A 14,866-nucleotide genomic window follows, 5' to 3' on the forward strand; every position below is an offset into this window, starting at 1 on the left:
CCAATAAAAAAAATCTTTTTCTTGAAATATGTCTTGTCTGTTCAAATTTTTAAGTTTGGTTCTTGTTTGCTTTTCACGTTGCTTGTATCCTACATTGTCCTAATTCAGGGATATGCAATTGGCCAACCTCCGGCTGGTGCAAAACTACAAGTCAATCATGCCTCTGGGTCTCATGCTTGTGGCTGCCAGTCTTGCTATGCTTCATGGGACTTGTAGTTCTGCAACAGCTGGATTTCCACTAATTGCATATTCTTGTCCTAGTGCATTTGTATAGCAAAGTGGTTTTTGACAATAGGAAATAAGGCCCTTTGTGACAGAAAACACAAAATGACTTTACAAACTGGTATTGAGTATTGAAAGAAGTAGACACACACATTTTTTTTTTTTTTTTTGATTTTTTAATAGTGCACATTAAAACCAGTGCCTCTTATTTAGATCTTTTTTTTTTTTTTTTTGTGTTTTTTTTTTTTTTTTGTGAAATTGGTTTTTTAAAAATATTTGTTTTTTATTTTTTTTTTGTTTTTAAAAATTATTATTTTTTTTTTTTTTTGGTAAACATAAAAATATATAAATATATCAAAAATACAATTATCACAAAAATTTAAAATAATAAAATCAGATTTTGAACTATTTACACCAAACAAGGGGTAAAGCCAAATTTTGAAGATGCACACCAAAAATTGGTAATGTCAACATGTGCTATGTACCATCATGAGTGATCAATGGACGTGTTTGGTGTGTGCAATCCCTTCCTCTCTCATACTAGAAGGAGGAAGGGTTTGCAAACACCAAATGCGTCCATTGCGATCCTCTGATGGCACATAGCACATGTTGACACACCGTGTGCATCTTCAAAATTTGGCCTATAAAAATCTTGTAACAACCTTAAAAACTTTTGGGCAAGGAAATGAAGGACATGATCGATTGTGGTTTAGGGGAAAAGGGGCTTATATTCTCCCTAAAACATCGATCATGTCCTTCATTTCCTGCCTCATAGGGACCAGCTCTTGTTGCATGGCCTGGATGTTGCTCTCCATGATGTCGATCCTGGCATTCCAGGCCATAATCTGCCCTATCAGCCTGTGGGCACTGTCCGATGTAAATGGCTCGGCTACCACAACCAGATCATCACCTAAAAACATGTGTAGAAAAAAAAAAATGGTTAACATATACAGCCATTAATTGTTTAGCTTAAGCTGGGTTGTCAGACACTCACTTTCACTCTCCTCCACATCTAGCCCTGGGCTCGGCTCATCCAGTGGAGCTACGGAGCTTGGTCCAGCGGAGGATACCGAGCTCCGTAGCTCCCTCGCAGACACAGGACTGGGCAGCTCCAATACCGATGCAGGGCTGGGGTTGGGGCTGGGGCTGGGGCTAATTGCCCAATCAGGCTGGCGAGGTCGGGGGGTCCTGGGCTGCTCCGCCTCTTGTCTGAGTCTTTGTTTCCCTATGAGAATGAAAAAAAAAAAAAAAAAATACTTTTAAGCATAGTGATATTTGAGTTCAGAAATTTGAATATGAAACATTGGTTTGAAGTGGTGTAAAATTATTAGTTGCTTATTACAAGATCCTAGTTTAATACATCCTTAAAATTACTTTTTTACAGTTAAGGTTGTGTTCAGACTGCTGCGATGTGTGAACGCTGCAAATCTACTGTGGTTTCACGCATCGCATGCGGAGTTCGCACTGCCCTATGTGACCTGCTGGGAGTATCAGTGTAAAGTTTTATTGACACCTCCAAATTAGTTCTCATATCACAGTGCAATCTTTAAACTCGGACAGGAATCGGACCACATGGTGTGAACATCCATGTGATCCGATTTGGCTGTGGACTCAAAAAAGGGCCATGTACAAGTTTGGTCCGGATGCGATGTAAATTCAGCCATACTATATGCATGGCTGAAATCGCATCACACAGAGATCACATGTGATTTGCACTGCAGTGCGGTGCAAATCACATTTGATCTCGTACATTGCAGCAATGTGAACCTAGCCTTTAACCAAACTGTGATACTGTATATCTTTTGTCCAAGTTTCACAGACGGACACACTCGAATCAACGCCTGGAGTACCTGTGTGTGATTATGTCAAAAATGTTCTATGAAGGCCCAAACTACACTTATAAAAGTTTCCTAGTCCAGATGTTGAACCAGCATTTTATCTATCTATCTATCTATCTCATTTTTTTAATTGAGTCTACATTGCACTGAATAAATTTATGAAACTTTATTAAAAATTTATATCTTATAAACTGAGCGTGACAATTCAGTTTATCATGAACAATACAAAAAAAAAAAAAAAAAAAATAACTAATTAAAATCGAATCCAACACCAGATAAATTTACACCATACACAAATTCATGCTATTTACGCCCACATATACGAACAACCATATGCGCCATATTTTCATAAAAAACCTACACGAACGATTACGATCCGCCAGAGGTTCAGTCACTATCTACATGAACGATTACGATCAAATCCGCCAGTTTTACATACACTATCTATACGTACGATTACGATCAAATCCGCCAGTTTTACATACACTATCTATACGTACGATTACGATCAAATCCGCCAGTTTTACATACACTATCTATACGTACGATTACGATCAAATCCGCCAGTTTTACATACACTATCTATACGTACGATTACGATCAAATCCTCCAGTTTACATACACTATCTATACGTACGATTACGATCAAATTCGTCAGTTTTACATACTATCTACACGAACGATTACGATCAAATCAAACGATTATGTCCGACAGTCACGAAAAACGCGGAGTTTACTCACTTTTTTTCAGGACCTTTTTGATGCGGTCATATTGGTCCGGCTCCCTGGACTTGATGTCCGACCATCTTTTCCGCAGCTGGTCCTTTCCTCTCCGTACCCCGAATTTTGACTCCAAGGTGGTGACCACCTCGTCCAAGATGGCGCTTTTTCTTATGTTGGGTTTTGGGTAAGGACCATGTTCCCCATCATAATCCTCCCTTTGAAGGATAGCTACCATCTCCACCATCTCTTCGAACGCCATATTGGTGGCCTTATATCTCCTCCTTGCTTGGGGCCCACGGCTTTCCTCCGCGCTGCTCACGCTGCTAATTGAGCTTGCATCCGCCATTTTCCACTCTCATACACCCACAGCGGAAGGAGGGTAAAAGGGGCGGGGAAACACGGTCGCAAGGAACGTCAGGGGCGGGCGACGCAGGCGGAGCCAGAGCGCATGCGCCGCGTATAAAGCGGTACCACGAGGCCGTACGCTTGTCCGAACGGGAGCAGCGAGTGCTACACGCGACGGTAAGATAGTTGTCATTTGTCATTATTTTCGGTTAATTTAAAGCCTGCGTTAGGGATATTCATATTGAATTTTATTCTTATTGATGTTTAATTGATTTCTATGTGGGTTGGTGGTTGAGTGGGCTTGGTGTTTTGTGTGGTAGTGTGGGGGTGGGTGTTTAGGGGGTGGGGCTAGTGTGTGTGTGTGTGTGTGTGTGGGGGGGGTGTGGGGGTGTGGGGGTGTTTGTGTGGGGGGGGGTGTTTGTGTGGGGGGGCAGTAGTGTGTGTAGAGTGTGTGTGTGTGTGGGTGTGGGGGTGTGTGTGTGTGTGTGTGTGTGTGGGGGTGTGTGTGTGTGGGAGGGGTAGTGTGTGGGGGTGTGTGTGTGTGGGAGGGGTAGTGTGTGTGGGGGTGTGTGTGTGTGGGAGGGGTAGTGTGTGTGGGGGTGTGTGTGTGTGGGAGGGGTAGTGTGTGTGGGGGTGTGTGTGTGTGGGAGGGGTAGTGTGTGTGGGGGTGTGTGTGTGTGGGAGGGGTAGTGTGTGTGGGTGTGTGTGTGTGTGGGAGGGGTAGTGTGTGTGGGGGTGTGTGTGTGTGTGGGAGGGGTAGTGTGTGTGGGGGTGTGTGGGGGGGGTAGCGTGTGTAGTAGTGTGTGTCTCGCCTACATTGTCACAATATAGTGTGCATTTGGTCTGACTATTTTTTTTTTTTTTTCCCCAGAAAATGCAAAAGTATAGTGCAGACCCCTTTAAAGAGGAGGCCTTCCTCTCCACCTTTATAGATCTAGTGGAGTCCCACAGCAATCTGTGGGATACAAAACACCCCCAATACCCAATCCGTTCTGCCCGGAAGAAGACACTGGAGACAGTTTTGGCGTTTGTGAAAACCCGACTCCCCCAGGCAGACACTACCTTTGTGAGCAACAAAATTCAGAACCTGCGTAGCGCGTATAGGCGGGAGCAACGAAAGATCCTAGAGTCCCAAACATCAGGATCAGCAGCAGGTCAGGTCTATGTACCTAGGCTGTGGTATTATGACAGGCTGCGTTTTCTGGATGACACGTCAGAAGCCAGGCCGTCACTTTCGACTCTTCCGTCTACCCGTCCCTCCACCCTTCCCTCCGCCTCAGGTGAGCCATCCCTGGAAGATCCAGACCCTTCCTTGCTGGACGAGGTTGATGCGCCCAGCTGGAGCCAGGTATATTTTAGTTTCTAACGTTTGGATTGCTCAAATATTAATGATGTCAAGTTCAATGTTTGAATTGCTTCCAAATCTAGGATTTCATCACAAATTAAATTAGATAGAAGGATACAGTAGTTTACACAAATGTGGCTCAAATCTTAATGAACTGATGGAAAAATGATGGTGTCAAAATGATAGCCTTTTGTATTTCAAGACAAATGTATTTGCAAGTGAGAACTGTAAAATTGTTAGTGATTGATGATTTCTAAATATAGACATATTTTAGTTATTGATTGCTTTGTTTTTTTACACAGGATGAGCTCACCCAGGAGGAGGCCGGGACCAGTGGTATGGAGGAGGAGGCCGGGACCAGCCACACGCAGGAGCTAGCTGGGCCCAGCAGGAGTAGGACTGAGAGCCAGGTCCCTCCCCTCCGCTTAGCCAGCAAAAGGCCCAGGAGGATGGGCCGTACAGAGGAGGAGTCCTTGGTGCTGATACGGCAAGCCACCCAGATTTTGACCAAACCCCCCAATCCGCAGGAGGCCTATGCCACTTATCTGGCTAGCAAGCTCCAGGAAATGGACAAACCCCAAAGAGACATGTGTGAGGCAATCTTCTTTGATGCCATACAGCTGGGTCTGAAGGGTGAGCTCACACCCACCACGAAGCTCTACAAAACAGACCCTAATGCTCCTCCTCCTCCTCCTCCTCCTCCTCCTCCTACCACAACTCCACCACCAGAGGCACAGCCTCCAGCGAAGCGTGGAGGGAAGGCTAGACGGAAGAGTCACAAGTGACTGCCTGGCTTCAGTCTGCTCTGAAAGAAGACGCAGGCTGTTGTAGTACCACAGTCTGGGGACATAGATCTCATCTGCTGCTGTTCCTGGTCTTTGGGATTCTAGGACCTGGTTGTGCTCCCTATGTACATGCTACGCAGGTTCGGAATTTTGGTGTCCACTCACTTGATGTGTGCCTGGGGGACAAAAGGCTTCACAAACGTCAAAATTGTCTCCAGTGTTGCCTCCCTCTTAATTTATTTTGGTTATGAGGAAAAATAAAATTTTTTGATTTAAAAAAAAAATTGTATGTTTTCTTTTTTTTTTTTTTTTATCAATATTTTTGTATAATTTTGGGTTAAAAAAAACAAAGTTTATTTGTGAGTAGGCAGATACATGTCAAAAAACTCTGGGGGTTATTTACAAAACACACGTTCATGTAAATATGCTAACTTCAAGTGCAATTTTTAAAGCACTGCAAGTGCACTTGGAAGTGCAGTCGCTGTAAATTTGAGGCTTAACATTTGAAATGAGGGGAAGCTCTGCTGATTTTGAACATGCAATCATGTGTAGGCTAAAATGATGGTTTGGGTATCTATCTATCTATCTATCTATCTATCTATCTATCTATCTATCTATCTATCTATCTATCTATCTATCTATCTATCTCTACTTGCATAGTCCTGCTTGTCCCAAAAAAATGAAAGTCCATCTTGTTTCAAACCCCCCACCCAAAAAAAAAAATAAAAAATAAAAAATAGTAGTTCCAAAAAATATATAGTAATAGATTTTTTTTTTTCCTGAAATAAATAAATATATATATATAAAAATAAATATATATAAAAATAAATATATATATATAAAAATAAATAAATATATATATATATATATATATATATATATATATATATATATATATATATATATATATATATATATATATATATATATATATATAATATATATTTTTTTTCTTTTTATATAAATTGGGAATATATTTTTGATATAATTGGAAGATTAATCATAGGATGAGGATGAATAAAAACATGTAGTATAACTCTGTGTGAATATAAGCAGCAAAGCTACTTCACTTTTCTTGCATTACGAAGAAGAAAAGAACGGGCTATATTAAAAAAAACCACAAAATTAGCAGCATGACGAATATGCTAGCTTCAATCCGAACACTAGTTTTACAAGACCGAGCGCTTCCGCCCTGTAAATTCTTTCTGAGTATGCGCGGAACTTAGTTGGCCGAACAAGCCTACACACGAGCGAACAGTCCGCTGAAACCTTGTTTCAGCGGACAGTTTTTCGGAATTTCCGTAAGACCTTGTTCGGCCAACTGTCCGCTGAAACTGTCCGCTGAAGCCCCACACACGAGCGGACTGTCCGCCCAAACACTGTTCAGCGGACAAGGTTGGGCGAACAGTCCGCGCGTGTGTACGCGGCCTAATAGTTGTTCTGTGGACAGATTCTTCCACCTGATCTTTGGATCCTTGCAGCTCCTCCAGAGATACCATGGCCCTCTTGACTGCTTCTCTCATTAATGCTCTCCTTTTCCAGCCTGTCAGTTTAGGTGGACGGCCATGTCTTGATAGGTTTGCAGTTGTGCCATACTCTTTCCATTTTCAGGTGATGGTTTGAACAGCTATCCGTGAGATGTTCAAAGCTTGGGATCAGTGGCGGACCGTCCATAGGGGGCGCCCGGGCGCCGCCCCCCCCCCCCCCCCCCCGCTGTAGTCAGAAAAAAAAATTATAAAAAAAAAAAAAAAAAAAAAATTTTTTTTGAAATGGCCCCTTTAAGAAAATAATAATAATAAAAAAAAAGAAATGTCCTTTACCTAAGTGCACTGTGTCCGGGCGCCGGACACAATGCACTCTTTAAGTGCCACGTCAATGCAATCACGAGATTGCAGACGTAGCGCTTCATTGGCGGGGTTTGGAGATGCTTTGTGGCGCAATTGATCGCGCCAGAAAGCATCCGCTCGGCTGAGTGCTTTGTTCTCTGTGTGAGAACAAAGTTACTTCCGGCGGGCTACAAAAACATGGCCGCCGTGAGGACTAATCCTGGTGTGTTCAATGGAGAGGGGAGGCCCCTCCCCTCTCCAATTAGCACATGAAAACAAGGAAGTAATGGACTGGCCACCGCTGCATTGGTAAGATGCGTTGGTAAGATTATTCCTAACTGACAGAGTGGAGTGTATAGGCTTTACTGAGCAGAGCCTAGTAATTACATTAATAGTTGTTACATTTTTATCAGATAACAGCTACGATCTCATCAGCACTGAAAAAATGTAATGAACGGGTGTCCTGCTTCACAGAGTGAGACATGTGCCTGGTAGGAGAGGAGAGGGGGGTGGGGGAGTGCTGATCAGAGCAATGCTTCTCCTGTTCACCACTAAATCCCTCTCTCATCTGTCCTGTTCTATCCATCTATCTATCTATCTATCTATCTATCTATCTATCTATCTATCTATCTATCTATCTATCCATCCCACTGTCTGTCTGTCTATCCCACCATCCATCCATCTATCCCACTGTCTGTCTGTCTATCCCACCATCTATCCATCCCACTGTCTGTCTGTCCCACCATCCATCCATCCCACTGTCTGTCTGTCTATCCCACCATCCATCCATCTATCCCACCATCCATCCATCCCACTGTCTGTCTGTCCCACCATCCATCCCACTGTCTGTCTGTCTATCCCACCATCCATCCATCTATCCCACTGTCTGTCAGTCTATCCCATCCATCCATCCATCTATCCCACTGTCTGTCTGTCTATCCCACCATCCATCCATCCCACTGTCTGTCTGTCCCACCATCCATCCATCCCACTGTCTGTCTGTCTATCCCACCATCCATCCATCCCACTGTCTGTCTGTCCCACCATCCATCCATCCCACTGTCTGTCTGTCCCACCATCCATCCATCCCACTGTCTGTCTGTCCCACCATCCATCCATCCCACTGTCTGTCTGTCCGTCCCACCATCCATCCATCCCACTGTCTGTCTATCCCACCATCCATCCATCTCACTGTCTGTCTGTCTATCCCACCATCCATCCATCCATCTATCTATCCCACTGTCTGTCAGTCTATCCCATCCATCCATCCATCCCACTGTCTGTCTATCCCACCATCCATCCATCCCACTGTCTGTCTGTCTATCCCACCATCCATCCATCTCACTGTCTGTCTATCCCACCATCCATACATCCATCCATCTATCCCTCTGTCTGTCTATCCCACTGTCTGTCTGTCTATCCCTCCATCCATCTATACCTCTGTCTGTCTGTCCCACCATCCATCCATCCATCCATCCATCCATCCATCCATCTATCCCTCTGTCTGTCTATCCCACCATCCAACTAGCTATCCGACTGTCTGTCTATCCCACCATCCATCCATCTATCCACTGTCTGTCTGTCTATCCCACCATCCATCCATCTATCCCACTGTCTGTCTGTCTATCCCACTGCCTGTCTATCTATCCCACCATCCATCCATCCATCTATCTATCCGACTGTCTGTCTGTCTATCCCACCATCCATCCATCCATCCATCCATCCATCCATCTCTCTGTCTGTCTATCCCACCATCCATCTATCCCTCTGTCTGTCTATCCCACCATCCATCCATCTTGCTATCCCACCATCCATCCATCTTGCTATCCCACCATCCATCTATTCCACTATCTATCTATCTATCTATCTATCTATCTATCTATCTATCTATCTATCTATCTATCTATCTATCTATCTATCTATCTATCTATCTGTCCCACCATCCATCTATCTATATCTATCTCTCCCACCCAATATCTGTTTGTCTGGCTGTCTATCCCACCCAATGTCTATCTGTCTATCTGTAGGCCCTATTGCGGGCGAGCGACAGCGGGGGGGGGGGGGGGGGCTTGGTTGCGGTTTTGTTTGCGCCCCCCCCCCCAAAAATAGATCACCAGCCGCCACTGCTTGGGATATTTATTTATAACCTAACCCTTCTTTAAACATCTCCACAACTTAATCCCTGAACTTTATGGTGTGTTCCTTGGCCTTTATGATGCTTTTTGTTCACTAAGGTTCTCTAACAAACCTCTGAGGGCTTACAGAACAGCTGCATTTATACTGAGATTAAATTACACACAGTTGGACTCTATTTATTAATTAGGCGACTTCTCAATGCAATTGGTTTCCCTAGATTTTAGTTAGGGATATCAGAGTAAAGGGAGCTGAATACAAAAGCACGCCACGCTTTTCACATGTGCTACTTTGTGTTGGTCTATCACATAAAATCCCAATAAAATACAATTACATTTTTGGTTGTAACATGAAAAAATGTGGAAAATATCAAGGGGTATTAATACTTTTTCAAGGCACTGTACATAATTCCAATTTATTACACATTTATACAGTATTTTTTTTATTTTTTATGATTCTGATTATAATAAATAAACAAGTTTATACAAAATCACTATATGTTCTATTTAATAACAATAGATAAAGAAAATTAAAATTCCTTGGAATACTTATGCATTGAACAATGCTACACGCTACAGTTCTTACCTTACTCTGGGTTATCTTATATTTCTTGTTTAATACAAAGACCGCTTTATCTACTGCCACTAATCCAACGTGAGAATCGGGATCTGCTTTCAGCGTCAAGGTTACACGATCTGACGGTGCTGCGATCTTCTTGTCGCTGTCCACCTCCAGCTAGTGTTGGATTCCAGGATAGAAAAGGAGAAAAAAATAAAAATAAATTTACTTGAGAGATGTAACCAAGTTTATTTTGGCAGACTTTGGTGCCATTCTTGTTATTATACAGCATATCGTAATAAACTGACCACACACTTTATAAACTGAGGTCCCATTCACACTATACCACGCTACAAGCATAGAGCAGTCCATTCATTTCAATGGCCTGCTCAACATGTTCCAAACATGGCAAAGTAGATCATGCACCTTGAGTTTTGCAGGTTTTTAACTGTGGCCCTCTTACTACATATTCAGGATAACGCTAATGCCTCGTACACATGATCAGACTTTCTGACAACAAAACCATGGAATTTTGTCCAAAGTGTGTTGGCTCAAACTTGTCTTGCATACACATGGTCACACAAATGTTGGCCAACAATTACGAACGTACTAGACGTACTATGTGGTTTTTCAGCTCTTTAGCGCCACTCTTTGGGCTCCTTCTGCTAATTTCGTGTTAGTAGAAGTTTGGTGAGTGTTGATTCGCGCTTTTCTTTTCATGTTTTTAATTTAGTGCTTTTCAGGTCATGCCTTTCAGTTCGTTCCTGAACGGCTGTTTGTCAACCAGACATGTTGCGGAATCGGAGGAGATAACGTGTTATTTATTATTGGCCTTGGAGTTATTGCTTTGACATTATTTTTTTGGTTGAATAATGATTTGATTTGGTATATTTTCTATATTTTTGGATGCATAGAAGGCACTTTTTGGTTAAGTTCTATTGGCAGATAGCATGTCTAATTTTTGTTTATTTTTTATTTTTAATGCACAATAAAAATATTGTGTAGAATAATACTTGGCTATGTGTTTTACTTCAAATGACAGTTATGAAGTAGGCAGTTACATTTAAAAAAAAATACAATGCAAAATTGACAAGGGACACCAACATAGTTGTATCTTTGTTCTTAAAAACTGCGGGATAATGGTGTTCTGGTAACTTGCACAAATAAAAAAAAAAAAAACATAATAATATTATTCTTGAGATCACTAGAAAAAAAAAGCCTTTGACAATTTGTTTGTAATAACTCCATCAGTATCACCAGCCAGAGGGGTATCTAGTGAAAATGGCACCTATGGCAAGCACCGAAACTGTGCCCCTGTCAAAAAATTGAAAGCCCGTCTTTCAGATAACCTTAACAGAAAAGACAGCCAAACAATAAGTATTTCTAGACAGGGGTCAGGACAACCATGGCAGCCCTCTAACAGCATAGAGCCTTTTACTTTATATGACCAGCCCCCCTCCCCAGTATGTGTGAGCATTTCCCGACCTCCATGGGACTACAAACTCCAGCATAGTAGGCTGTGCTCTTATTTCTCTGCTACTCCCCAGTGCCCCCCACACAGTGTGACTGAGAATGGTGACTGCACTAATATACAAGAGGACACTCTCTCTCCCTGCCTGCTGCAGTGCTGTACATACACAGCCACTGCCAGAGTCTGTGCCCCCACTCCCTTCTTACCAGAGACCAGGGCCACTGTTAGATATCATGGGACCCCCTACAGCCTACATGATGGGGCCCATGACCCCACCCCTGGGCCCATCCCTGACCCTGCCCAGCCTCAAAAAATAATTCAGTTGTCTTTAAGTGAAATTTATCATCCCTTGTGATACCTTGGGTAGTGACATATCCTATGGAGAAAGCTGGTATCAGGCAGGTAAATGCAGAACTGATACTGGAAGTAATGAAATCTTCATAACTTATGGCCTCAGTTGTCACAGAGGAGAGGGAGAAACTGATGTTCATCCTTCTTTGTGCACTGCCAATCCGACCAGATGGAATAAGAGAGCCTGGGAAAATGGAGGGAGAGTAGTAGAGATAATTTTTGCTGTGCAAAACGCTTCAGGACCACAGCATATATTATCCAGCCTCGGCTGATTTGCAAAATAAGGGGAAGTGGTTGGGGATAGTAAAAAGACACACATGACGTTTTTACCACCCTCCCAAACACACAGGGCATAGGCACCCATGTCTCATGCAGAGACTTTTACAGGCACAGTGTTGTGTACATCCTCATGCCGATGTTCCATTTCTATTAGGACATGCACCCTCAAGACATATTGGGACACAGTCTCTGTGTCCATGCAGCCACGTGTCCCAAAATAAATTAATGGGACACTGACATGAGGATGCACACAACACTGCACTGGTAAAAGTCTGTGCACGGGAGATGGATGTCTGTGCTTTGTGTGAATGAGCCCTAAATGAGTGCCAAGGGTGCATTTCACTGTCCCATCATCATTACCATGAGAATTACACACACAGTACAGGCCATGTGGCTTAAAGCACCCGTATTGTGCGACTATCATGATAATAATAATAATTGAAATATATAGCAGCCAAATGTGATCAACATGATTAATGAAGATGATCACATTTAGCTGTGTATAATTCAGTCATGGGCAACAAGCCATGGCATGGGTGAAGGGGGCTTCAGTTCCCACTTCAGTTCCCTCACTCAGTAGAAACAGTGTGCTGCTGCGCTGTTACTTTTTGTGTGTTCACACATGCACTGCACTGATGATGATAATGACAGCCACTACTGCTGATTTCCCTTCAGTCCGAGCTCGCCGTCTTCTCAAATGTATTTGCTGGAGGATTCAGGCAGTGAAGTGGTATTTTGATTTCTCTCCGCCCGGCTGGAACTTTATTGGCATTAACTGCATACAAACGGGGAGGAGTTGATTCCAGCAAGCCAAATTAGAAAAAATAATCCCTCCATTCTACAGCCTCCTGGGCCCCTGTGACCGATCTCATGGGGCCCAAAAAAATATGATTTAGACTACACAGGAATCATGGCCTGCAGGGAGAGGGGGATGCATGAAAAAAACGCCTGCAGTTTCATCAAGAGGATCAGTGTCAGCATAAGGCACTGGCATTACACCTGTCCCTCCTGCTGGACATGTGGCTGGGCTCTGCTTTTGCATTGATAGGACCCCGAGCCAGAAGGCCTGCCAGAAACATCTCCTGACTGAGTCCATTCCACAGTCCAGGTGTCCCGTCGAGAAATACACCAGCCCCGATGCCACCGCTATAGTCCTGGCTATAGCATCCCTGACAGCAGGCGGTGGAGTGTTATTCAGCTGTCAGGGCTTTTGTAGCCAGAACTATAGAGGTAGCATCGGAAAATGCAGTCACTTGCCTGCTCACTCCACGACCAGTGATTGCACTCACTGGAGTAACACAGCCAAATGAGAAATAGGTCCACTCGCAGCACTGCTATTGTCGATTAGCAAAGGTGCTGAAAAGGAGATCCTGCCTATGCTCGGGAGCCTGGAGGGAAGAAGAGATCCTCAGACCCCGGTAAGTGCCTTGCTGACCAGTGTCCCCTTCATATGGCGCCCATGGTAATTGCCATAGCGCCATACCCTAGATACGCCACTGTCAGCAGCAAAGCAGCTTCACTATTATCCCTTTAAAGAAGGGAATTGTGCACTGCATTTGGAGATTTCATAATTTGCCACATTATGGATGTTAATTCTCCATTACAAATGCTAGTTTACAAGACCACTGCTTCTGAGCATGCGTGTTTGTACTTTGGGTTTTTGTCCAATAGACTTGTGTACATACGATCGGAAAATCTGAGAACACACATTTGTTGGGGGAAAATTTGAAGACATGCTAGCCAACATTTGTTGGCGGAAAGTCCGGCAACAATTATCCGATGGAGCATACATGCGGTCGGATTTTCCGCCAACAGCCTGACTTCCAACATTTCCCGTTGGAAAATCCGTTTGTGTGTAAGGGGCTTAAGGGCTCATTTACGCCTTGCTTCAACTTTAACAGTTGAAAAAAACTGTGAAAAAAATAAAAAAGAGCCCCCATACCGACATACACACACTTATAAAAGTAAACTCATGTTGTCGGGGGCACCTACACATGAAAACATCAATTGCAATACATATGTGTAGGCAGGTACCTAAAATGTTATTTGTATATGCACTTTGGTTTAATGTCTGGTAGTTCATGGGTTAACATACTGTGGCGTGTCTGCACTTTTTGGTCCGTGGTGCTTCCTGTAGAAGGGATATACTGTATATAAGTGGTTGGAGGTAGAGCCTGGGTTGCTGTTGTTAGTCATGGGGATTGGACAGAGGCCATACACATGGGGATGTAGATGTTGCAAAGAGAATGGGGTTACCCCATAGCAGGACCCTGAAACGGAACTTGAAGCCACACCACTACTCTCAGGGCTGGGCTTAGCAACTTCCTTCTCTGTGCTCACACTGTTCAGCTGTCGGATAATTGCCAGCACTCATTGATTCCTCAGTGGCTCACCTGGTAATCATTATCTGCTTGTCAGTCCTGCCTACAGTCAGCCCCTTCTGGCTATTTAAACTGCCTTGCTCATTCCTTTGCTACCTTCGTCTGGTCAACATATCTGGAGTTTCTCTGCTGTATTCCTGTTAAAAACTGTGCCCGGCTGATGTCCCTTCTGGTTTCTGATCCTGTTCTTCTGCCTCCGACTATGCTGATCTCTGGTTTCCTGATCACTGGTTTGTTTGATTACCCGCTTTTGCTTCCGATCCCTGACTTATGTTTTGGTTACGTTTACTGACCTGTACAATTTTTTTACCATTACATTAAAAGGTGTGATTTTTACTGCATTTCTGTCTCAGTCTGATTCATGGTTCCTGACACCAACACAACCTAAACGTATGAGCACTACAGCACAACCCAAGTACCAGTACCAGTAGCAGTATAGCATGTATAAAAAGGAAGAATGTGTACTGCCATGATTATTGATATGTTGCCTTGCTGTTGTAACAACTAAAGAAGATTCAGGTAAAGAAAGTTCTGATGTAGTAAAAATGACTGGTCTGATTTACTAGTGAAAAGAGTGAGAGTGTGCTCCTACAGTGAATGGGAATGGGG

The 14,866-nt window shown here is 43.4% G+C and overlaps 1 protein-coding gene and 1 long non-coding RNA gene across 2 annotated transcripts in view; one reads left to right on the forward strand and one right to left on the reverse strand.

Moving 5' to 3' along the window:
• Nucleotides 1-27, forward strand: part of LOC143961251 (uncharacterized) — a 3,061-nt gene extending 3,034 nt beyond the window's left edge. The window contains exon 2 of the long non-coding RNA XR_013270439.1: nt 1-27. This exon is cut by the window's left edge and continues 752 nt beyond it. This is a non-coding gene — a long non-coding RNA (uncharacterized LOC143961251).
• The window catches only part of LOC143962293 (complement C3-like), a 298,490-nt gene that overhangs the window by 192,125 nt on the left and 91,499 nt on the right, over nt 1-14,866 (reverse strand). The window contains 1 exon segment of the mRNA XM_077471596.1: nt 9,803-9,952. Within this exon segment, the coding sequence (XP_077327722.1) occupies nt 9,803-9,952 (150 nt within the window).

Source organism: Lithobates pipiens, unplaced genomic scaffold, assembly GCF_037356315.1.
Source record: "Lithobates pipiens isolate NorthernLeopardFrog02 unplaced genomic scaffold, aLitPip1_a1.2 Scaffold_8, whole genome shotgun sequence".
Lineage (NCBI taxonomy): Eukaryota > Metazoa > Chordata > Amphibia > Anura > Ranidae > Lithobates > Lithobates pipiens.